This window comes from Mercenaria mercenaria, chromosome 2, assembly GCF_021730395.1.
Source record: "Mercenaria mercenaria strain notata chromosome 2, MADL_Memer_1, whole genome shotgun sequence".
Classification (NCBI taxonomy): Eukaryota; Metazoa; Mollusca; class Bivalvia; order Venerida; family Veneridae; genus Mercenaria; species Mercenaria mercenaria.
Window position 1 is genome coordinate 46,529,463 of NC_069362.1, and position 25,157 is coordinate 46,554,619.

At 34.7% G+C, this 25,157-nt stretch overlaps 1 protein-coding gene across 2 annotated transcripts; it reads left to right on the top strand.

The window, feature by feature from the left end:
- Nucleotides 1–21,231, top strand: LOC123563885 (uncharacterized). 2 transcript variants are annotated; one of them, XM_053536508.1, is made up of 8 exons: nucleotides 1–288; nucleotides 1,325–1,416; nucleotides 5,381–5,494; nucleotides 11,612–11,688; nucleotides 13,009–13,202; nucleotides 15,226–15,289; nucleotides 19,075–19,194; nucleotides 20,419–21,231. In XM_053536508.1, the coding sequence occupies exons 2-8, from the start codon at nucleotides 1,331–1,333 to the stop codon at nucleotides 20,481–20,483; spliced, it is 720 nt and encodes a 239-aa protein (XP_053392483.1). In that variant the 5' UTR covers nucleotides 1–288; nucleotides 1,325–1,330; the 3' UTR covers nucleotides 20,484–21,231. The 2 variants fall into 2 exon arrangements, with proteins under 2 accessions (XP_053392483.1, XP_045212945.2); XM_045357010.2 differs by lacking the exon at nucleotides 1–288 and adding an exon at nucleotides 728–1,036.
- Nucleotides 21,232–25,157: the final 3,926 nt, after the last annotated feature.

The window sequence follows — 25,157 nt, forward strand, 5'->3', positions numbered from 1 at the left end:
CAATTATAGGATAAATACACTGTACCACGGAGCACTAGTAATGGGATAAATAGACAGCACCGCAGAACTCGTAGAAGACGCGAAAGATTTCACAGAGCAATAATCGATAAAACTCCTATCAGCGTGAAAATGGAAAACTCAAGTCAGATCAGCTTTATGTATCGATCAATCGGACAAACATAGTAACACACAGATTAAATGATGAAAATACTGTATTACACGCTTTCTAACCAGCATTTAATATAGAACAATAGGCCGAATTTGGAAAACTGGATTTGTTAACATGAGGTGAGTGCGCATGTTTCAAATATATTCGTTTATTTGTCTGCAGTTGTGTGTACTGATATCTGAGATTTTTTATGAGAACAGACTTACTGATTTCAGATGAGCTGAGTGACTCAGTTAGCAATTATATTGTCTTTACATGTAGGCTACATGCTGATTGTAATCTTGGAACTATTATGTATGAACATATTAAATACTGTCATGATAATGTTACAGATGTAGGATCAGTGAGTCACTGACAAGACAATGGTAATAATACATGAGCATCGTCTAAGTAAATATGTTGAACATCAGAAATCATAAAATTTTCAAAATACATGTATATGGTCATTTTAACATATACCGTATATTTAAGCGATTACAGTTAGATAAATATACACATTACATTCTTATTTCAGTTACACATGTATGATAACAATGAAGCAAATACTATACCCGCACGATAATTTAAACGACAGCATGTTTATATTATTGTTTGATTGTTATGGTTCTCATGCATCGTTGAACTGAAAAAAGGTTGTCAATGATAGAAGATAAGTGCAAAATGTAATGTTATACAAAAATATTTTCTGTATTGAAACGTTTTAATGAGGAAAAATCATAATTATCAAACATGTTATCGTTTGAGTTATCGTGCGGGATTTATATGATATATTTGTTTGTTTAGTTTACACTATTTACACTATTTATCATATATGTATTTAGTAATGTTAATTTGAAAGCATATGCAACTATTAAAATACGAACTTCCGTAAGTACCTTTGACATGCGATATTTCTAAAATATTTAAAATTTTTAATACCACAGCATGACTGTACCGTAGTAGCATCATCATCATGTGCATGCAAATGAGAAGTTTTAATCATTATCAACATTATGTTACCACTTTATGTTTATGCAATACTGCTATTCAGGTATAATTAGAAAAAAATCAAACATGTGTGTGACATATGTTTCATTATTTCAATCTAGTATAAATTTCTAGTTGTTTATAAGAATGGGCTGCGTAGTTTCATATTTGTGTAATTATTGTCAACAGAAAGTGATGGAGAATTTGCAGGACAAGCTCTTAGAACACGTGGTTCCAGACCAGGTGGGCCAAGTTGGCAAGATACAGTACAGATTCACGGAGTAAGCTTTTTTGTTTGAATTTCTAATTATGTATTGATTCGTATGCAAAAAAAGTTATGAAATGTCCATGTTTATTGGCCTGACCAAGGTAATATTCACTAAGGCCGATAGGTCGAGGTAAATATCAACTTGTTCAGGTCAATAGGCTTGGATATTTACCGATGCCGATATACAGTACTTTTTATTTTATGACTGCATTGAACAAAATAAGACAGCGTGATTAGTATCTAAAAAGAAGAAAGAAAACACTAGATTGTTCACAAGAAAAAAATGAAAATAAAAAACACTAGATTGTTCATAAGAATAAAATGTTTACAGATGGTCAACTCTCATATACTAACAATTCATTGACATTTTCTTAGAAGAGCTGGTATTTGACAGATCTATATTAGTTTAGCGCATGCGTATTGGAGAACATTTTCTCGGTCAAGTTTGTTTATGTTTATATATCACTGTGGTGAATTTCCTTTTCCATGTGACCAGTCACTGACCATTGAGATAAGCGGAATTTACGAGTCATAAAATAATATTCGTTAGTTATTTGTTTGTCTGAACCTGACACTCGCAAGAATATAAAAAGAACTCAGGAAGTATACATATATTACCCTAATGGACTTTTATCACACATTTCATGGATGTATTGCAGGTAAATAGTCAAATGGTTTTGACCACTGACCGACAAGCCATTCAGTGAGTGTTGTATAACATGACATCAGAATAGTTTTAAAACATGACATCATATTTTTTTTATATTTCTTCTTTAGCAAAAATTAACAGCCATTGTAAACTGACCCCTGTATATGATTATAAAAAACCACTGTTATCTTACACACGTGTATGACAATAACTACCATTGCTTACTGGCCCCCGTGTATTACAGTCACTGTTAACTGACCCCCGTGTATGGCAACCACTATTAACTGAACCTCGTATTTAACAACCACTGTTAACTGACCCCCGTGTATGACAACTCTATTATCAAAAAGGCAAATGCCAGGCTAAAATTTCTGTACAGGAAACAGAAATTTCTTACTGATCATACTAAAAGACTTAATTTTAGCTTTGATTCAGAGTCATTTTAACCATGCCTGTTCTTTCTGGTTTCACGGCTTATCTCAATTCTGGAAAAACAAGCTACATGTTGCCCAAAATAAATTAATCAGGTTTATACTCATAGGTCCCATATTGCTCAAGAATATTTTATTTCATTGAATTGGTTACCCGTCTGTAAAAGGGCAAACAAATAACATTGTGTCATGTTTTCAAAATTTAAGAATGGTCAATCTCCTGACTATTTGAGTCAATACTTTGTGACCTAAGATTCTGTGCATTCATATAGAACAAGGTCTAGTGATAGTGGGTCTTCTATGCTACCAAGGGTGAAAGGCTTTGGTTTGAAGTCTTTTTCCTTTACAGGTTGTAAATTATTGAATATGCTTCCATCTCAAATAAGGAATCTGTCCAGCCTTGCTGTTTTCAAAGTGCTGTTAAGGATCTTTTTTAAAAAAAATTATTAGATTACACATGCAGAATTTTGTCCTATTGTGCCAAACTTTGTACCTAGTCTTTACTTAAGTGCAATTCTTAATTATTAAATATCTTAAGTCTTTTATATTTTTTTTTATTAATATCATGTTTCATGCCTCTCTATGTCAGAACATCACTAACAGGGACCACAATGGAAAAAAGGGATTTCTTCCCTTTTTTGTGTTATCCCTGATATTGATTTACTGATATGGTTTATTACATATGCATATTTCATGAATTTTATTATTTTTTTACTTGCTGACAAATCTTAATATCATATCATGAATGTTGTCATTGTAGCCATGTTGTCAATTTTCGAAATAAAAAAACAACCACTGTTAACTGGCCCTCGTGTATGACAACCACTGTTGATCCCCGTGTAAGACAACCACTATTAACTGACATTCGTGTATGACAATCACTGTTAACTTGCCCTCGTGTATGACAACCACTGTTCACCCCCGTGTACGACAACCACTGTTATCTGGCCCTCCTGTATGACAACCGCTGTTAACTGACACTCGTGTATGACAACCACTGTTGACCCCCGTGTACTACAACCACTATTAACTGACGCCCGTGTATGACAACCACTGTTAATTGGCTCTCGTGTATGACAACCACTGTTGACCCACGCGTACGACAACCACTGTTAACTCACCCTCGTGTATGACAACCGCTGTTAACTGACACTCGTGTATGACAACCACTGTTGACCCCCGTGTATGACAACCGCTGTTAACTGACACTCGTGTATGACAACCACTGTATACTGACGCCCGTGTATGACAACCATGTTAATTGGCCCTCGTGTATGACAACCACTGTTGACCACCGTGTACGACAACCACTGTTAACTGGCCCTCGCAATGACAACCGCTGTTAACTGCCACTCGTGTATGACAACCACTGTTGATCCCCGTATATGACAACCGCTGTTAACTGACACTCGTGTATGACAACCACTGTTGACGTTCGTGTATGACAACCACTGTTAACTGACCCCCGTGTATGACAACAGCTGTTACCTGACACTCGTGTATGACAACCACTGTTGACCCCCGTGTATGACAACCACTGTTAACTGACCCTCGTGTATGACAACCGCTGTTACCTGACACTCGTGTATGACACTCGTGTATGACAACCACTGTTGACCCCTCGTGTATGACAACCACTGTTAACTGACCCTCGTGTATGACAACCACAGTTAACTCACCCTCCACAACCACTGTTGGCATTTGAAAATTGAGTGTTGTTGTCCTCACCATTTTGTAGATGAAAATTGAACTAGAACAAGATATTCTCCTGTAGATCTGAAACGTAACGTAACTAATATCATATTACTGTCTCCAGGCATTTTTATAGTACTCTCGTAATAAAATCACGTTCACATGTTCCTGTTCATAGACTTCATGTGGAGAACAAAACAGTTTTGGAATAGCTAAATATTGAATTCTCAGCAAGAGTTAAATTGTTCCATCAGTTCAACAAATTATTCTGTCTCGTATGTCTTAGTTATCTTATTGTGTTATATATATTTCAAAAATACACAGTCTTGTTGTTTCTACACTTTATTTGCTGTTTTCAGAAAGTGTACAAGAAACACTCTTAACATGAAACACAAAATGAAACGCATTTAAGACTTTGCTATTTTTCCCAGTTTCCGTAGTTATTTTCCCCAGTTTCCTTAATCATTTTCCAGTTTCCTTAGTCATTTTTCCCAGTTTCTTTACTCATTAATAAACTAAGGTCTGAAATTCCCATGACAGCATATAAATTACCCTTAGGTCATTCTGCTAAATATATACATGTGGATTATAAACGCCAAGGATTCTTACCTCTTGTCCCTATTCAACGTTATTTCATAACAGTCGTCCTCCTCAGCCTGTGCTAGAGGGCTGTTGTACATTTTATAACCTCTCATAAACATACTCATTGCTTGACTTCGTTCTTTACTTCCAAACAATTGTCTTAGGTCAAAGTAATATTCCATAATATACCCTTCTTTTCTAGCTTACATTGATATACTAACCCTAACCCTGCTAAATTTTTATATTGGACTTGTCCATCTTTCAATTTGGACAGTACCATTAACTGTTAAAAGGGGTGCTTACAAAGAAGATACTGACTGAATGGCGAACAGTGAAGATCTTGATCAGACTGCACGGATGTGCAGGCTGACCATGATCCACATTGGTCGCAAAGGCAGAATCAATCGTGTCCAGTATGATAAGGGTTAACTAAAATCCATTTGAGAGAAATGCGTGGAATCTGATTTGTTATTGCATTTATAAATATTTTCACAAATCATCTGCAGCTTTTCCCCTTAATTAGAAAAGCTATAAGAAAAAATACAATTTTCAATTCTATGTAAATCATATATATTTTTTTGATTCTGCTTTCCTTTATTTCATTATTTATTTACTTTTTGCAGAATGAGAATTGTCCATGTTCACTGGCCAAAGGTAACTAACAGTGGGGCATTGTTTATAGCCAACAATGGAGCTCTAAGACTGCATGGGAAATACCATATACAGAGACCAGGCGTGTAAGTAAATAATATGTTATAGCTATATAGTTTGTTTTGCGATCATAAGGTCTTGTTTCTGTGTCACAGAATTGGAACCAGTAGTCATTACTACTTACACAAATCATACGGACCAAATGTTTGTATTTTTCTGCGTAAAAGAAGCAGAATAATTTGTCTGAATGCGCGCAGTATAAGAGCATTCTTTGCTTGGCATATCAGTTGTTTACTGTGACATGTAAGTTATTGTACAGAATTTAACCTTTAGCCTGCTGGCGGCAAATGACTCTGCTGGTTGATCTTGGTCTACACTATTCGCTATTCAGTCAGTATATGTTCAGTAAACACCCATTCGAATAACAAATGTTACTGCCCAAATTAAATGGTAGACAAGACAGGTCTGTTTTTGAAATTTAGCAGGGTAAAGGTTAATAAAGCCAGCAGGACAGGACATGAGAAAACACGCCCGGTAATCTCCAGAATCATAACCTTTCGGTTATGTATGAAAATGCTACTGCTGTGTTTTCCGGTTACGATGGTTTTCGCGTAAAAACAGTGACACAGGTAAGGAATTCTAACGTTTTCCTTCTAATATTACTATAAATTAAAAATCAGCGAATGCTATTCGATGCACGACTGAACAATGATTACATACATACTAGATTTTCCGTGCAGCTACCAACTGTTTGCTTCCTGTCAACTTTAGAAGTTGTACATATGATGACATTTCAGCGTTTCTATGTCACCCATACCGCTTTTTGTTATTGTTTTCGAACACATACGTTTCCTTGTGGCAAATAGTCGACGTCAGTCGATCAATGTTACAAAAACGTTTCAATTTATCCCCACAAAAACGTGTGAGAGCGTTGATTACGACGGAAATGGAATTTAACCACAAATGCACGGATCGACACACAAACGCTGGTCCGATGACCCGGGGACAGTGTATTTTATGTCGGAGAAGTGAACCCTGAAAGCTAACTGGTCCGTCGGACCACGAAAAATTCAGGTTGTTTAAAAAAACACACACACAAAAAACCCCACCACTTTGGCTGTATCTGTCATGTCTTTGAGCTGGGTTGAAAGTTAACCTGTTTGACATTGCGAGGTGACCTGAGTGAACTGTAGGCATTTTCAAGTGTATATGTGTTTTATGGATTTTCATTGTGTAGCTGTAAGTTTGTGTCTTCTTTTCTTTTTCTTATATATAAATGGAAATGAAAGACGTAGTTTAGTTTAATCATATTTTATTTTACATATTTACAATAACAGCTCACAGCATAAAAAAGTAAAGCAAAGACGACTGGGCAACAAGTCCTTACAACATTAATGAATGCCTTCCTCTAAGATTTTAAACAGCAGTGACAGACATGCTGCAAACACATTGCAGCTGAGTGTCTTTTTCAATTCCACGTCCCTTAATTTTAGAACACATTTTTTAATATTTACTTTAAATGTCGTTCTTTTTTTTTTCTTTTTTTTGTATATGTGGTACTTTATAAAAAAGAAGTAATGAGAATTGAAAGTATTGAAATTTCCTACGATATAATTTCTAATATGAAACTTTATCGTAAAACAACTGAGATAATGGAAATGATATTAGCAACAACAAATAAGACATTCAATGTAGTCATGGTAGTCTGCACATCCATGGCTTAATTTTGCTTTTCATGACAGAAAAGTTTTGGATTTCCTACGGCAGATATTGTTAAACGAAGAATCATAATCCCCTTTGAAGAATCATAACATCATCAACCGAATCATAACACCTTATAAACTGCAATATTTCCGTCGTAAATGACGCTCTCACACGTTTTTGTGGGGATAAATTGAAACGTTTGTGTATAATTGATAGACTAACGCCGACTATTTGCCACAAGAAAACGTATGTGTTCGAAAACATAGCAGAAAGCGGTATGAGTGGCACAGAAACGCTAAAATGTCATCATGTGTACAACTTCTAAAGTTGACAGGAAGCAAACAGTTAGTCACTGCACAAAAATCTGGTATGTATGTAATCATTGTTCAATCGTGCATCGAATAGCATTCGCTGATTTTTAATTTATAGTAATATAAGAAGGAAAACGTAAGAATTCCTTACTTGTGTCACTGTTTTTACGTGAAGACCATCATAAACGGAAATCACAGCAGAAGCATTTTCATACATAACCGAAAGGTTATGATTCTGGAGATTACCGGGCGTGGGAAAGTACTGTTAGGATACAACATCTATATGTTATACTGATTAATCAACAGAAGTTAAATGTTCATGCGTGCTAAATAAAGCGGGGCCACCGTGGCCGAGTGGTTAAGATAGCTAAATTCAAATCACTTACCACTCACTAATGTGAGGTTGAGCCTCGCTTTGGGTGTAGAATTCTTCAAGTGAGGAAGTCATCGGAAGGCCGGTGGTGCTACCAAGGTACCCGCCCCTGATGAAATAATGTCCGTAGGGGCACCTGGGGTCTTCTTCTACCATAAGAAGCTGTTAAGTCGCCATATGACCTATAATTGTGTCGGTGTGACGTTAAACCCAATAAAAACAAAACAAAGTGAAATATATAATTAATACAGCATAATTGTAGCATAAATATAACATAATAATGCTCTACCGTTTTGTTATAAAAATAATTCCTCCGAGATAGCGTGGAATAAATTGACCTTGCGATACAGTTCTGATGTGATCCCGACACTGAAGACTACTCCCCCCTTCCCCAAACAATACTTACATAACTGTATACTAATGTTATATCAGCCTTAATATTGAAAAGTTACGGTGTCCAATAATAGCTATTACCTCTGCCACACACGACGCTATACATTAAGAAAAGTGGTATTTTCAAGAAGATAGTCGTGTTCAATTAATAGTCTTTAAATGTTTTCATGTGCGTTTTATTTTTCCTCCAAAATTTTTTATATCATTGACCCGTGATCTATATTATATACATGTGCTCAAATGACTTATAAGATATTATCTCATAAGTTCGTCCGCTTAAAATGCATTTGTTTTAGAATCGGCAGGAACATGCCAAAATACTGGATTTTTTTTTGTATTTTCAATTACAAATAATGCCACATCTTAAAGAAAACTCGTCGGCATAAATTTAAGCTCCCATGAAAATGAACTATTTTTTTTGTTTAAAGTAGCATCATGTTTAATATTTAATTGCAGCTCGTGTGATAAATTGATAAATTTATCTCCCAAGTTATTAATATTCATAACTTGAGATAATTATTCTACACCTGTTAAACAAAAAAAAAAAAAAAAAAAAATCTCGTTTCAATTTCTTGATGAATATTAAAAAAATTAACCACTCAATGTTGTACTCAAACCAACGATTCTAGGAATATTGTACAGTGAAGAAATTTTAAAAGTGCCAATCTGATACAAGCTAGAAGTCTATGAAATAGTTCTAGATATCAGGCTGTAACATTAAATGCTCATTTAGATTTGTTTTCATAGTCACTGCTCTGTTTATTGCACAAAATGCGAGGATGCAATTTTCTAGGTGGATTGAACTTGTCAAAGAGGCCGGTACTCCAAGTAGAGGCAATTTTCAACTCAGTTATTTGGAAACTTAATCTTTATTACATGATCTCCAGTTACAGAAGTCATGGGTCCTTCAAGTTCATTCCTTCTCATTTCTGCTCTTTACTATTTCAGCGAGCATTGTTTCGGTAAAAAAGCATATTGTCTCCAATTACAGAACTCGTGTCTCAAATTACTGGGGCATTCCATTGCTTTAATGAATATTTCTTATAAGAGAAATGACCAGTCAGTCGATGAAGCATTATGGGATTTGTAGGCAATTAATGACCCTCTTCTCTAACCCACTCACTGTATAATAAGATATTTAGTTTCCGCAGAGCCGCATTACAAGATATAGCGATAAATCATTCTGAAAATATAGATCAACGAAAAAGTTTTCTCCTCCATATAGTATACATCACATCTCCCGTCTGCTGGCTTTACTGAGCTCCCTGTAAATATATTTGTAGCAAAGATTGGGAGGATACCATGCCCTGAAACAAACTATATCAACATAGACACGATGTTAATCTTCGATATTAGCAGCTCAGGCATGAACATGGATTATATGTTCCATAACAAATAATTTATGTTAATGGTACTAGTGCTGATCAATTCGCGTCCTTACATTGAGGACATATATGGGCCGCACCATAAGAAAACCAACATAGTGCATTTGCGACAAGCATGGATCCAGACCAACCTGCGCAGTCTGGTCAGGATCCATGCTGTTCGCTAACGGTTTCTCTAATTGCAATAGGCTTTGAAAGCGAACAGCATGGATCCTGACCAGACTGCACGGATGCGCAGGATGGTCTGGATCCATGCTGATCGCAAACGCTGGTTTTCTCATTGTGCGGCTCAAATGTTTCCAAAATGTTTCCTTTCAACACAAATTCATGTGATATATTTTACGCAATACGTATTTTTGAGGGGTTACTGAATTATTTCTTGTATAACGAGGTTGAGGGTTGGCCAATTATTGGACAGTCAATTAATTACTTTTTATACCTTCTTAACTACTATCACATAATGGAGGGTTTTCATAGGGTTAATGAAATATCTCTGTTGTAATTGAGGCTATATTACCAATTACTGGCAAGACAGTAATTACGTTATATGCTTTCTTAACTATTATAAACTATGAGTTTCCAATAGGATGAATGAACTGTGTCTGTTGCAATGGAGTGCGTGTCACCATTTTCACTCAGACAGCTAATTACGTAATATTTTTTTTATCAATGGAAGTGCTAGACTATAATCCAGCCCAATTGTAAGGCATTGCCATCATAGAGTAACGAGCGTGCCAGGAATATAAATTAATGGGCTTTCTCTATTTAATGACATCCTGTATTTCCGGAAAATACCATGCCTGTTTACATTAATGACTTCCATTTGCTAACCGGCATTTGATTGTAACTGACTGTCACGCTAAGCAGTTCATATCCAAAACTGAGGACATATACATTTCAACATTTTTTTTCAGGTATACACAAAATAATTTTTCCTTTGTAGTGCATATGCGATCAAAGGTCACTTAGCGCTGGAAGCAAACACATATTTTTTTACGAAGGGATTTTCTCTACAACTTAAAACTTGGAATATATCAATAAATCTAAAACTGAGACGATGCGACGTCTAGTACAGACAACAACAACAGCGATCTTCATTTAAGATTTAAAGATTTGTCGTTGAATAAAATCATTGTTTGGTGTTCAGATAGAATAATATCACGACGGCTCAGCCCGAGTGATATAGAATTGCGCATCTTAACGACGAACAATGATTTTATTCAAAGGCAAATCACTGAATGGGATATATTATTTCAATTTTAAAACGTTACTTTTTGAAAATATTCATTCACCAAATATTTGCGTGTTTTGTGTGGCTTTCTTTTCCAGCGCGCCGCTTTGACGTTTGACGCTATGACGTAATAATTGTGTGTGTGACATAATAACATAAGGTTCAGGTTTTCTTTGTTTAATAGGGAAAAAAATCGGGTCGTGTTAGAATTAATGTTTACACCATAGACCATAGAGAATTCACATAAGTGGAGCTGAACGAATCTTTAGTGTCCAAACAATCACTGTACTCTTATTTATCACACGTAACTGTACTCTTATTCATCCCACGTAACTGTACTCTTATTCATCACAGGTAACTGTACTCTTATTCATCACACGTAACTGTACTCTAATTCATCACACGTAACTGTACTCTTATTCGTCACACATAACTGTACTCTTATTCATCACACGTAACTGTACTCATATTCGTCACACGTAACTGTACTCTTATTCGTCACACATAACTGTACTCTTATTCATCACACGTAACTGTGCTCTTATTAATCACACGTAACTGTACTCTTATTCATCACACATAACTGATAATGTCCCCCACAAAAACAAATACACATGACAATTGATATAGAATATAGCTAAGTAATGTCACTTGTGGATTGGTACAATGAACACTTGCCTTGTAGGGATAGAACACATGTCCTTTGAATTTATATATAATCTCTACATGTTCGAAAGTGTCTGAGGAACAAAGCTTATTTACAATAATTAAATACAGTACACAAGAATATTGTTTTGTTTTTATAGGCTTGGGTACAACAAGACAGGGGAATTCATATTTGATCTTGGTGCCATATGTTTGACAATAAAAGACAACAGTATAGGTAAACCTGCTTTTTAGTAGTTTTATTCTTACCATATACAAACATATTGTATTAATGGGAAGAAATCATGTATGTCATGTATAATTAATAGAAATTATGTCATGGTAACTGGGAAAAAAGGCTCAGCAGGGAACGTATCCTAAATCTAAAACACTTCGTTGCTTAACAGGATCTTACATGCCTGCCTGTGTAAGACGGAGTTTTTCCTACCCGAGGGACAGTGTAGAGTGGAAAACCGAGCGTTAGCGAGATTTTTTATCCAAGCTGTACCGAGGGAAAGAAAACAACTGTCTTACAAAGGCAGACATGTTAGATCATTTTTCTTGCCTATCACGGTAAAACAAATAGATTTGGGTATTTCCTGACATTATTTACTTAGTTTATGACGTCACGATAGTGCCAGTACAATGTGACATCACCTTAGTGCACGCTATTTTAGACAAGGTTTTTCCCTAGGGAAACACAGGAATATCTATCCCTGGCGCGTGCTCGGACAAATGTATACTTTCCCCGCTAGGTAGGCAAGAAACTTCTATCCACATTGTAGAATCACCTTCATAATCATTCTTTGTTCATTTACAATATCCTAGAAGAACGTTTTATATGTCCAGAAAAAGCTGTTGTCATCAATGTTGTATGTAGTCCACTGAATGTTTAGTTTAATCCATGTCACAGTACATTTGATGCGCATGCGCAGCATTGTGATCATTCATCTGACGATTTACATTTTACATAGTAAAATATTTATAGCTTAAGATTGCTTTGTATGCATTAAAGATTTCTTGTCTTTTAGTGCGCCCTTGGTATCAAGATATCAAAGCAACAAATGTTTTATTATCATATCCAACATCTTGTACAGAGAAAATAAAATGCAAACATTTTCAGCAGTTGGTCATTGTCCCTGTAGATTATAGATGACGTCACATTGTTTTGACGTCAAAATGTTACACCTTTACAGCCGGAGTCAATACTAGTTTTTATCCTTAATCACATGACTGTGCCTAGACCAATGGAAAGGACTATATAGTTGTAATAATAAATATTTGTATTACATTTTAAATGCAATGTTCTTAAGATGGCATTCGAATTTGCATACAAAACTAAAACCTTCACTACAAAAATATTCGTGGTATTTCTTTGCACATGTCGAGGGTCCAACGCGAAACTAGTCTAAGTGTATATAGAAATAGAAGCAGATAGACTAGTTTCGCGTTGAGCCCTCGATGTGTAGTTTACATTTCGTAAATGATGTCATGTAAACGCACGGTGGCACTTTGTTATTAATTGTATTTGGTGATGCGTTATACAAATGTATTTTAGAACCGACGCCATCACCACCTCGACATAGACATCATCATCACCATACACATCATCATAGACACCGCCCACTGCCGCATGACGTCACCTGCACAGTAGGCCTTATAAAGGTTAAATTTCAGGGAGGCGCTGCAAGGGTGTGCCAGTTTCTCACTTCGTTGTACATTAAAGTATACAGACGCCATTTAGAAGCTCAGGTGAAACGTTACGTCACATATTTACTTCACATATATATTTATAACAACTGACGTGGCATCGCTCAAGTCCTTATTTGAAAAAAAAAATCAGCTGGTCTAACAGTATAAAAATCGGTAGCTCTATCCAGGATCTCTCCCATGTTTGATACAAATGGCTGAATGCACCCTTAGTGAAAGCAGATAAATCACATTGTGACATTATTCGTGTCGGTGTTTCTTTCACCCAAACAAAAGAATAGTTATAGGTGAAACATAAATAAAACATTGACTATTGTTATGTTTGATTGTTTCTTGATAGGGGATGCATCCAGGGTCTATAGGAGACCTGAGTATATCCTCGAAGGTTTTTTTTTTTTATAAAACTGAGTTTAAAAGACTTAGAATGCAACCTTGCCAATACTTTAAATGACGCCCATCAATAACTTATCAGATGCTTTTTGTACCGTTTGTCCTACCTATCTCGATTAATGACCTTGGTATTTGTGTTAATGGTAAGGAACCATTTAATATATAGAGGATATGTTTGTTTCCGTGTAAGATTGAGATATCTTTCACGAGTGGAAACCAGATGCAATATTTTCACGAGTGGCAATCTAAGAAATAGTGTTCATGAGTGAAAGGTATTTTGATCATACATATAAAACAAAACAAATTTTCTTTTTATGTTTCGACGAAAATTACCCATTCAATATTTTTTTACCAGTGAAATATATTTGATATTTTTCACTGTGAAAATACTAGATGTATTTCACTGTGATATCTCGGTAAATGACTGAAAAACACGTAATCATAATTATTGATTTATTGGTTACAGAAGACAGTTAACTGTTGCAGTACGATATGTCTCATGTGCAGCGTCGATACAATACACTGATACTAAATGTTATTTACATCTCATCCCTTTAAAGACATTGTTCCCCGTACATTACCGTACGTTTTCTGTTTGTCTACTAACGTTTCTGTATTATTACATAACTAGAAATGAGAACAGCCCGCCCGCTTAGCTCAATAGGGAGAGCGTAGGTCTACGGAGTTCGATACCCGGGCGGGGCGTATGTTCTCCCTGACGATGTGATAAAAGACTTTATGTCTGAAATCATTCGTCCTCCGCCTCTGATTCATGTGGGGAAGTTGGCAGATAGTTGCGGAGAACTGCCCGCCGTTACATAACTGAAATACTGTTGAAAACTGGCGTTAAACCCAAGACAACAGACTTCCCTAAAATACCAAAAATGAAATCTTGCAAATGCTACATTATTGTTTAAAAATAGTTGATAATTTGATCACTTATTTTCACACATTTAAAAAGACAGAAAGCAAGCTCTACTAATAGTCTCATATCTGTTTCTATAATATATAATATTCTATTTGTTTTCGTCGTAGGTTTTGTGTGGTATGAAACAAAATCTGTCAACGAAGCCTTACAAAATCCAATATTTCAGTTACATCGTGACATGTTTTTGTAATATTGTGCGCATATATATGTTTTCTTCTCACATCTGAATCAGCCTTTACCAATAGATTCTCGTTATACATGTACTAGATTTTTGTACAAAAGCCATATATAGTAATTTATTTCGTATTGGAGAGTGCTTGTGAATTACAAATTTATAAACGTTTCCTATAACGAGAGCAACATAGCTGAAAACAAAGTTGTTATCGACATAAAACTGAAAATTAGTACCTTATTATTATAGCTGAAAGGCTCATATTTCATGGCCATAACAGCAACTTTCTATTATTTATTCAGTAGTATTGACAGAATGTTTGTCCTGCAGAATTAAAGACTGTTTAAAAAATTGTGTGTGTGTGTGTGTGTATGTGTGTGTGTGTTATGCATTTATGGGCTCATGAACGTGATCTTGTTTTTCTTATAATAACAGTGATATAAAGTTGTACATGTATATACAATGTCATTTTATACCGTTCATTTTGAACTTACCAGACTTACGTGCGAGTCACGCGGGCTCTTTTCTCAAAACTTTCAAAACTAGTTTCAAACCTTATAAATATTTTATTGTAGATTGCGAAAGTGATTCAAGAAACGGTGCAAGATGATGGTCAAATACTGTTATCAGCGCTAACAGGTAGGCATAGAAAATAAAGCTCACAGGAAACTCTTAAACTTTGTACATAATTTGACCGTTACCCTACTAAATTTCTAAATGGACTGATCCATCATTCAATATGGGCAGTGCCACTAGTTATTTAAAGGGGTGTTCATTGAAAATTTACTGACTGAACAGCGAGTCACTTGCCGCCAGCAGGCTAAAGGTTAAGGAAAAGTGACGTTTATATAAAATACCAAAATCGAGTTAATTACACATATAAACAATGTCGTTAGGTTTCTAATTTGATATCATTATTTTCAAACAGTTACATAACGTCAGTATTAAGCATTAAACGCATGTTTCGCAATTTATTATCATGTATATAGTTTTAGCGAATTTTCATAATAAGTACAGAACAAAAAGACAAACAAATTATTGCAGTTACACATTTCGCCTGTCATTACGGTAAGGCCTTTTAAAATGTGAATAGCATTCAATTTGACGTTTCAATTTTTAGAAACATCAAACATAGGAAAAAAGACATTGTCTTCTATTTATTATATACCCTAGATTCTATGTAAAAACTATTGGTCCGTCCATCGTGGCCGCTCCATATCCAAAAAACTGCTGGACACTAGCATCAATTTTTAACAAATCACTAGTTCCAAGGTCAAGATCATAACTGGAAGTCAGAAGTCAAATAGCTTAACTTCGTGTCCGCTTCATATTGTCTAAACTGCTTGGAATATTTTCATTAAATAAATGTTAATTGGTTAACCCACCAAGACGACGTGCAGGGCGCTTAACCCCGATCGCAACGTCCAGGCTCAAGGTCACACTTTGAGGTCAAATGAAAAAGTAGCTTAAGTTTGTGTCTGCTTCATATTGTCTAAACCGCTTGGAAGATTTTTTTTAAAACTAACGTCAAGTGTTTATCACAAAAAGACGACATGCGGAGCGCGCAACTCAGGTCACTAGGTCCAACCGTCAAGTTCACAATTGGAGGTCAAAGATCAGATAACCTTATTTCGTTTAAAACTAATATCAGTTGTTTACCTCACCAAGACGACCTGCATAACCTTGGTCAATAGGTCCGTGTCTTACTTGGAGATGAAAGGTCATGTAGCTTACATTCGTGTCCGCACCATATGTTTCAAACCTCTGGGATGCTTTTAATAAATTTACATCAGTTGTTTATCGTCAAGACGACATGCATTTCACCTGATCTGAGTCACTAAACTCAGAGTCAAGGTCACACGTAGAGGCCAAATGTCAAATAGTTTAAATTCCTATCATCTCCGTTTATTTTAAACCCCAGGCAGAATGCATTTCTATGCTTCCAAAGGATCTCATTATATACTTCATTATTTACATATACGCTAATCAAGCCATATTTCCAAAGTAATAACAAAACCTATTGTTGTGAGATCAAATATTCAAATCTCTGGATTATATACCATTAAAGCTAACTAACTTACGAATTGAATCTTAGAACACAATTCAGCGAAGGCTTGTATTTTGTATGTCTGGATTAACTCCCTTCCACTGAAGAAAAATGAAACGGGGGTTTACATATACTCAAAAATGATGTGCATAGCTGAAACATGCACGTTCAATTTACGTTTAACCAATTGTTTGATTATTGTCAAATATTTGCCATATCCATATACGAGGGTCGTTCACAAAATACATAGGCTGATCCGTAAATTGAAGCCGATTATAGGCAATAAGGACGTCTTAAAATTGTAACATTTTTAAAACATAATCACTCTTCTACTTATGCACTAAGACTGAAATTATTACCATGCATTATCTTTGTGCTGTGATTATTGTTTTAAGTAATGGGTACCCACTGCGGCCCATGTCAGCGACGTCTTCGTAACGTTTACATTGTTTACGCCGTTTTTTTTTTCGTTATAAATTTAATCATACTTTACATGTGCAGAAAAAAATAACTAAACAACTTCTGTGACAAAAAGTTTAACATTTGAAGAATTTGAGTAGTGAGTTTCAAGAAGATTTGACATCGGTTACATTAAACTGAAGCATGCAGATATAAGATTTCTGTTTTGTCATTTGTTTATCTAGAAGTCATAAAACAATCTATTTGTAGGTATATTGTATATTTTGCCTTTTCACGTTATCAAAATCAGTGGCAATGGATGATTGAGATATTTACAGTAATTCAAAAGTTTCTGTCTGTGTTTTCCCAAGTTCTTGTACTGTTTACTGTTTTGCGCATATTTCTAGAGACTTCATTTTTTGCCAGACCAAGTACAAGTTTGACTACCCTACACAAAACGTTGTTCATTTCAAACGCGAATGACCGATTGACGTTAGATTTTAAGGAGACATCAGTTATATATAATTAGATATATTCACCGAGTTAAGGTGATATCTATTGCAGAAATTCATGTAATTTTAGTTGCAGTCATTGATGTGATAGTTTTACATCTAAGACGTTAAAACGTCGACTGTGCCGCTAACACGTTGCTATGGTAAATATACTGTATGATGTCATTTTATTCTAATATTAACAGAGGTTCGCGGACTTGTTACTGGTTAAAACGGTACCAGTAATACTAAACTGCACATAACGCGCACAAAGTTGTAGAGCCAAATTCTTCAGCACATTCACAAGTCTTTGAAACCTTATATTTGATTCTCTTGTTTTGAAACACGGCTTTTCGTCAATTTCCTCTTTTATGTACTTGATAAAAATTTTAACTAAACACCATTTTCAAGAACTCTACGAATAACTATGCAAGTTTTAATTTTTCCAGAGTAAAATTAGCCATTTTCGACGCAAGTTTTGGATTGCTATTTTGACTCCATTCATATTTTTTCATGATATCTTAGTTAGCATCAAATAAACAGAAACATTGAAAAGTTTAAAGAAAATTGTAGTGATTTTTGACATCAATGTATTACAATCTTAACGTAATTAGTATGTATGTCAAACACTTGCCAGGCTTTAACATCTTTACTGACAATGCAATAGATTTGACGCACTCACTTTTGATCTAATATAATTATTAACAGGCAATTAAGTTTTTTTTATAGGATCAATCTCCGTGAAAATTCAAACGAAGATTCATTTTCATAAAAAAGTTTTCTTTATTGTTAGCTATTAATGTTGAAACGTACTAACCTAAAAACACCCAGACAGACTGTAGGCATAGGTCAATTTGATAAATATAAATTTTACACTTAAGCTGGCACGCGAAGTTTGGCGGTTATTATAAAAGAATGCAAGTTTTCTGCCAAAAGTTTTTCTTTAATACTTTACCCACCAGTCTTTTATGATTATCTTGACACTCATGTTCCTTAGACGTCAAATGAGTTTGTAATTTTGTAAGATAAGTCAATATAAAAACGGAAGCCTTTCACGTCCTGATAAGTTCTTGCAGGAAATTACTGCCCATGCTACGTGCTGGAATTAATAATCATTGACGTTTCGTCAGCTTCTTTCCCTAGATATTCTGGGGGGTTCATTTCGTGAAAGGAATATTAAGACATGGTAATGAGACAATGGAGGAAGACATCTTTGAAACGACCAACCGAAAGTACAGTTTAACTAATTATTTTTAGCTCATATTGAGGTTACTGAAAGTTTACAGCAGTATCTCTGATATCTAATTGCACTTAAGTTCACGTCATAATAAACGAAATTAATTGCATCATGCTACCTACTTCTGACAAATGACAAATGAAAAAATGACATTATGCACAATTGTTTTATCTAAAGGCAATTTGGAAAGTTTTCCAGAGATCTTTCTTTGGCTTTAAGACTCATTAAAGTCTTGTACCATATTTTACAGTTATGGCATCAATGCACAGTGAAAATGAAGAAGAACCAGAGCACACAGAAAGACACAGAACTCATACAGAAACCAACTCTAGACACACAATCGTTCAAAGAACAGCATCTGTTTCCTCAGGTAAGGATAATCCTAAATCTTGACTGAAAGCAGGGATCAGAGTGTCTATTAAAATATTATATATTTTTTTGCTTTGCTAGTTATTTTTGTTTAGATGTAGACATTCGTGTTTGTGCAAGTTATAACCATAGATAACACCATCAAAATTAGCTCAAAACAAAGTCATCGATTTTCTTTCCTACTTATTTGTAAGTAAATTAATTCCTGAAGAGCAACAAACTGATTGATATGTTGTTCTAGAATGGTTGCACTATCGTTGTCAGTTCCTCTACAATTTTGATTATCGATTTCTTGAATGTTTAAACACACATGTTTTATTATTTATCACATCTTAGATAGTCATTAAAGTGTATATTAAAGCTACGCACTTCAATTTGAAACATTCACTCGACCACATGCATATCCATTATGAACATTTTCTGTGACATAGTGTCTTTATTCTATAACATAAACAGGTTATTTGAATATTAAAGTCATGTCACATTCTGAATTTTTTTTTTTTATATCCAATTCATTATTAATACTTCAGAGTTTATATTAATAGAATTGATAATAGTTTACATTTATATTTTTTAAAATTTAATTTATCTATTTGACAAAAAAAGATGTTTTCTCCAGGCTTATGATATTTTTGCTTTTGTTGCAAGTCCCGTCTTCCGTCTCTTCATGCACAGACAAGCATTTTTAAATTATCTTTTCGAAGGATTAAACGTGTAATATTTACGAAATATCATCCGACACAAACATATGCTATACCAAAGCTGTAGCCGCGTAGAAACAATAAAATATTTTTATTTTATCGTCACTTGATATGTACTTAGTTAAATTTTTCATCATCGGGAACTGCATACCATTCAATTTTCTCTGCAAGGAGTTTGTTTGTATTACTAAAACGAGTCTTGGACTCGATTTTATTGTATTTTCTGATCATTTGGGTTCACAGAGTCCGTTCATTGTACCTTCGTAATAGAATTCCGCTTAAGCAAATTGCTTAGGATTGTGAGGGTCGATCCGCATTTCGTTACCTATCATGAACAGATTCAAGCAAAACGAGTCTGCTGTTAGTTTCCTTGGTCTATGGTCTTGCAGATTTGTACTGTGCGTCACATCATGCAAATAGCAAAAATGTACATTATAAATAGACACGTAGAAAGCATTCAGATATTTCCATGAACAAACGGCAACTCGTCATGTCATAACATATGTTCGAATGTCTCATTTCAGAACCAGAAGTTGGAAAAATGCAGCGCTTTTTGGATAGTTTCACAAGACATCGCCCAGATACTTGAAAGCCAGTTATTTTGTGTGATACTTGTTCCCAAATAATAACTAGTACACGTTCTGTGATTTATTTTCCACTCTGCTTGTCAAAAAGGGTTGTAGAAAGCATTATCTATGTGCTTACAACAACAAACTGAAACAAATCAGGGATTGTTTGCGATACGACTTTGCATCCAAAAACTTGGTGTCATTAAAGGTTTGTTCAAGTAGACGCTTGTTTAAAAATAAAGTCTTGTTATTGACAAATAATTATTTTTTTTTCTTCAAATATCTTTATCTTTTAATGCTTCTACGGATTACCAACATATTTCTGGTAACTTTCTGCATCTCATGCATGAAATGAAAAAGAAATTTCTTTGATTAGTTGAGAACAGTTTACTGGTTATATCATAATAAGCATAATTATTGGCATCAGATTCGAGCCGGAATATTATATCCGGATATTATGTAATATCCGGATAACCCTGTACTGCTGATTATGATTATTGAAAAGAGCCCTGTACTTAAAACCGGTAGAGCACAAACTTTGAACCGGCGATTTATATATTAAATAGTCAAGAAGGAATAATATATCATGGTGATCAAACACGCATAATTACAATAATTTGATTTAGATACTCTTCGTGTGTGTGCATTTTTGAAACTGTTTCAGTATCGTACTTCCAACTCCATGCTCATTTTGCTTGATAATTTCAGAGATTATATGATGTTTGCCATATTTTGTTGTAATAAACTATGTGCGTAATAAAAATCTATAATGCATTCTGACTTTTTGTTATTTTTATGTGCCTGTTATGGCTGATATAGGATTGATATTTTGATAACTGTATTATATGACTGCCCGCTTATCTCAATAGGGAAAGCACAGATGTATGGATCTCAGGGTCGTGTGTTCCATTCCCGGATGAGGCTTATGTTCTTTGTGGCAGTTATTTGCAGAGAACAGGTTAGTAGTACTGAACACTGGTTAGATAATCTGTCCGCTGTTTAATAACAAATTCTGATGGAAAATGGCGCTAAACCCCAAACAAACAATTACACTTTTATGAACTGTTTATGAAACGTGGGAGTTTCAATTGTGCAAAAGAATGTTTGTCACACCCTATATGGCTCCCTTTGGATATAGCTCCTCTGGGAGCTGTACACGGAGAAGCCCCTGCGGAGCTATATTCTCCGTATTTAGCTCCTTTGCAAAAAATGGAGCTATAAATGGAACACGTGTAGCATCGTTCCGCACATAGCTCCCCGCTCTTGTAATGCAACATTGACCACGTAGTTGTTCATTTATTTAAATGATTTAAGATAGCTATCAGCAATCACATTTATATACCCAGCTGCAATGTCGGCATCCATTTCTAAATGGCTTAACAAAAACAATATAGAGCTGGAATGCCAGGCTTGTTGATAGAAATTTAATCTTTGGTCGTAATAAATGAATGTCGAGCTTGAATGCGAAGTATAGCTACAAGCACCTGAGGGCCATGCTCAATGTGTCATGACATTGTCTCTAAGAGATATTTTTTCGCATATACAGAGAATGAAAGACCTATTAGAGTTGAAATATTGCTTTATCGTAGATGCATCATCGCGTGTTCTTTTAAAGAAAGTAACGGCGTTATTTCTGGGGAAAAAGACACCCAGGGATTTCTACATCTACAAAACTAGAATTATGTCGAAAGGATACGGATGTGCCCACTTTGACACTTTCTTCAAAGAACAAAAACATTGATACTCCCCTTTGAGATTTCATGAAATTTGTGTTAAATCTGTAACTGTTTACAATATTTCCCATATGGTGTCTAAAGTCTATTCGAAGGGTCGTAACTTAACCACTCTTTGCCAGTCAATACTTCTGCACTGTTTTGCTACTATGGGACCGATTATTGTATTTCGTCAAGGGCTCTGATTCTGTAGTTACTGGTCCGATACAAAAATTAACCCGTCACTTTCACCTAATTAACATTTGTTTCGAATTTGGTGACTCTTCTACATAGTTCAGAAGATGGATGCCGTCATAGTATGATCAAGTATGCATTTGGACTAAATCACAACTGCCAGTCCAGATACAAAAATTTAAAGTATCATTTTTGTACAGTTTGGTGATTATCAATCAAATGGTATCCATTTTTGGGACGTACGTCCGCTCTCTTACTTAATAGTGTGCAGGGGCATAGAAGAGCAAATTTGTATGCCTCCCTCTCTTCCCAAAAGGGGATGAAATCATATGTTGAAAATAACACTTTGCCACAAACTAATGTTCCGCATACTAATGTGTTGTATTACTCTTTACTGTAAATTACTGTTACTGCATTTTAATACATGTTAAGGGAGCCATAGTCGCATTTGCACATGCTTGCGTTCGTATACAGCACTGAATATAGCTCCCCGGGGAGTTATATCCGAAGGGAGCCATATAGGGTAACACAAATATTTTTAAAATATTATATATATATATACATTACAAATTTATTCGTAATCATTACTATTAAGGCTCTAGATACAGCCTCAGAAAATTGATATGTATTGTTTTCTCTTCAAAACATGTTGACGCTGCATATTTGGAATGGAAGTCTTTTGATTTGAATTGGGGCATGGATTTACATGTAGTGGTTTTGATCCTACACAACACCCGAACGCAAGGTGTTATTATATTGTATATCTTGATGATGAAACGAAGTAATTTACATATTGAACATTTTGATTTGTACATACATGTCTATTGTAGAGGATAATCACTTCTGCACTGCATGAGACTGATAAAACTGTTGAATTCTACGTATTTTCTACCTTAGGCCTCACCAAATTAAAAAGTTGTTCATCGGATTTGCCGCTCGTATATTTTCAGAAACACAAAAAAAATATTTTTTTTTTGTTTTTGGCTTGCGCTCGCCCCATTGAAAAAAATCAATCCAAAATTTTTTGGTGCGCTACTTTTTACGGACGTAAAAGTGTATAAATGCTTATACTTCCAGTCCCAGATTGTTCTCAAATGGATTTTAATCAAAATAAATACATACTACGCACACATCGTCTATAATAAATCATAATACTTATATCTAGTTGCATTATAGTTATTTCCCCTTTATGCAGTTACGCCATTTTCTTCAAATGTTTACCAAATTACATACTACAAAAAATCGATTTATTTCATTGAAACTGGATGAAGAAAAACATACTAGTTTGTTTGATAACATCGATCTACATTATTTTGGTAAGGGTAAATACTTTTTGATGCATGTCACTTATCTGTTTTCTGTTTTTTTCCTGTCCAAATGATCAGCATTTGCATACGAAAGTTGGTGGGGTAAGGAATTTACATTACGAGTTGTTTTCAGGACAGTTTTGATTTTCAAATTTTCCAATCATTTAGTAGACTAACGTTAATGCACGTTAATCTCCATTTCAGACTTTAATTGAGACTTTGTTTCAACAAATTTAATATGTTATGAAAGTTTAAAGTTAGAAAAAAAGCTGTACATAAGACATCATGCTCGACTTTTCTAAATCAGAGCTTTGCCAGTAAAAGGGACATAACAGTCAGAAGCTATTGAAGTACAGAGCTATTGGTCATTATATAAAACTTAATTAAAAATATTCTATGTTAAAAAGGGGCGTAACTCTGTCTAGATTCAGACTTAAGAGTATTGTTTCTCCTGGTGTAGACTTTGACAGTAAATAACTGTTCTAAGTTTCAAATCAGAAGCTTTAATAGATCTAGCAACACTCACATAGATATTTGATGTATCAAAAACTTTGTAAAGTCAGCTAAGAATGCTACATTTTCATAGCAGTAAATATTCGATTCGATATTTGATTACACTGTACTGTATGACAATGTTATTACCTTTTTTCATGAGTTGGCATTGTTGTGCGTCTGCGGGTTAGATTTTCTCAATCCCTGGGGACTTACTTTTTAATTTAAAAGGGCTATACATTCTATTTTAAGGTTTTATTAGTCAGTCGAGAGCCAAATGAAGACAAATATATTTCTTCGCTCTTCGCTCGCTCCTGATTTTCTCAAAAACCAAAAAAAATATTTAAATTATTTTTTCGCTCGCCGCTTCAAATTTTTCAGAAAAAAATCCGATGAACAACTTATCAATTTGGTGTGGCCTTAGCAGATGTTTCAAAAGCTTTATCATTCTATAAAATATTTTCTTAAGAAACTACTTCCATGAAGACCTGCAAACAATCTTCTATGGGGGTCGCTACATCACACATTACTGAGAAACAATTGTGTTGTTCTATGCTCTATATAAAAAAAGGTGTTTTATTTGCGGAATATGTAGTTTATTTATAATTTTTGTAAACTTTTATGTCGTACCATGTGTTTGCCTGTTCTTTATCTTAGGGTTGCATTTGATTGATATTATCCGGAAGAAATCTTTAAAGAATATTCATGATTTAGAGATAAAGCATGTTCGTGAATCATTCCCGAATTTATCATATTCAGACCCTTATTATGTCGTATTATAGACTTTAGCAACAAATTTTCATTTAATTATATTTCTGATTTACTAGTTTAAGAATTATCATACACTTTGGGTAGAATCGTTCTTAATTCAAAGAAAGATCCGTATCTACCGGGTGTGGTCATTATAAGATAATGAATTGTTTGTTCATATATTACTTTGAAAATTCAAAGGACTGGAGTTCTCTCTTGTAAGATATAATGGTCATTT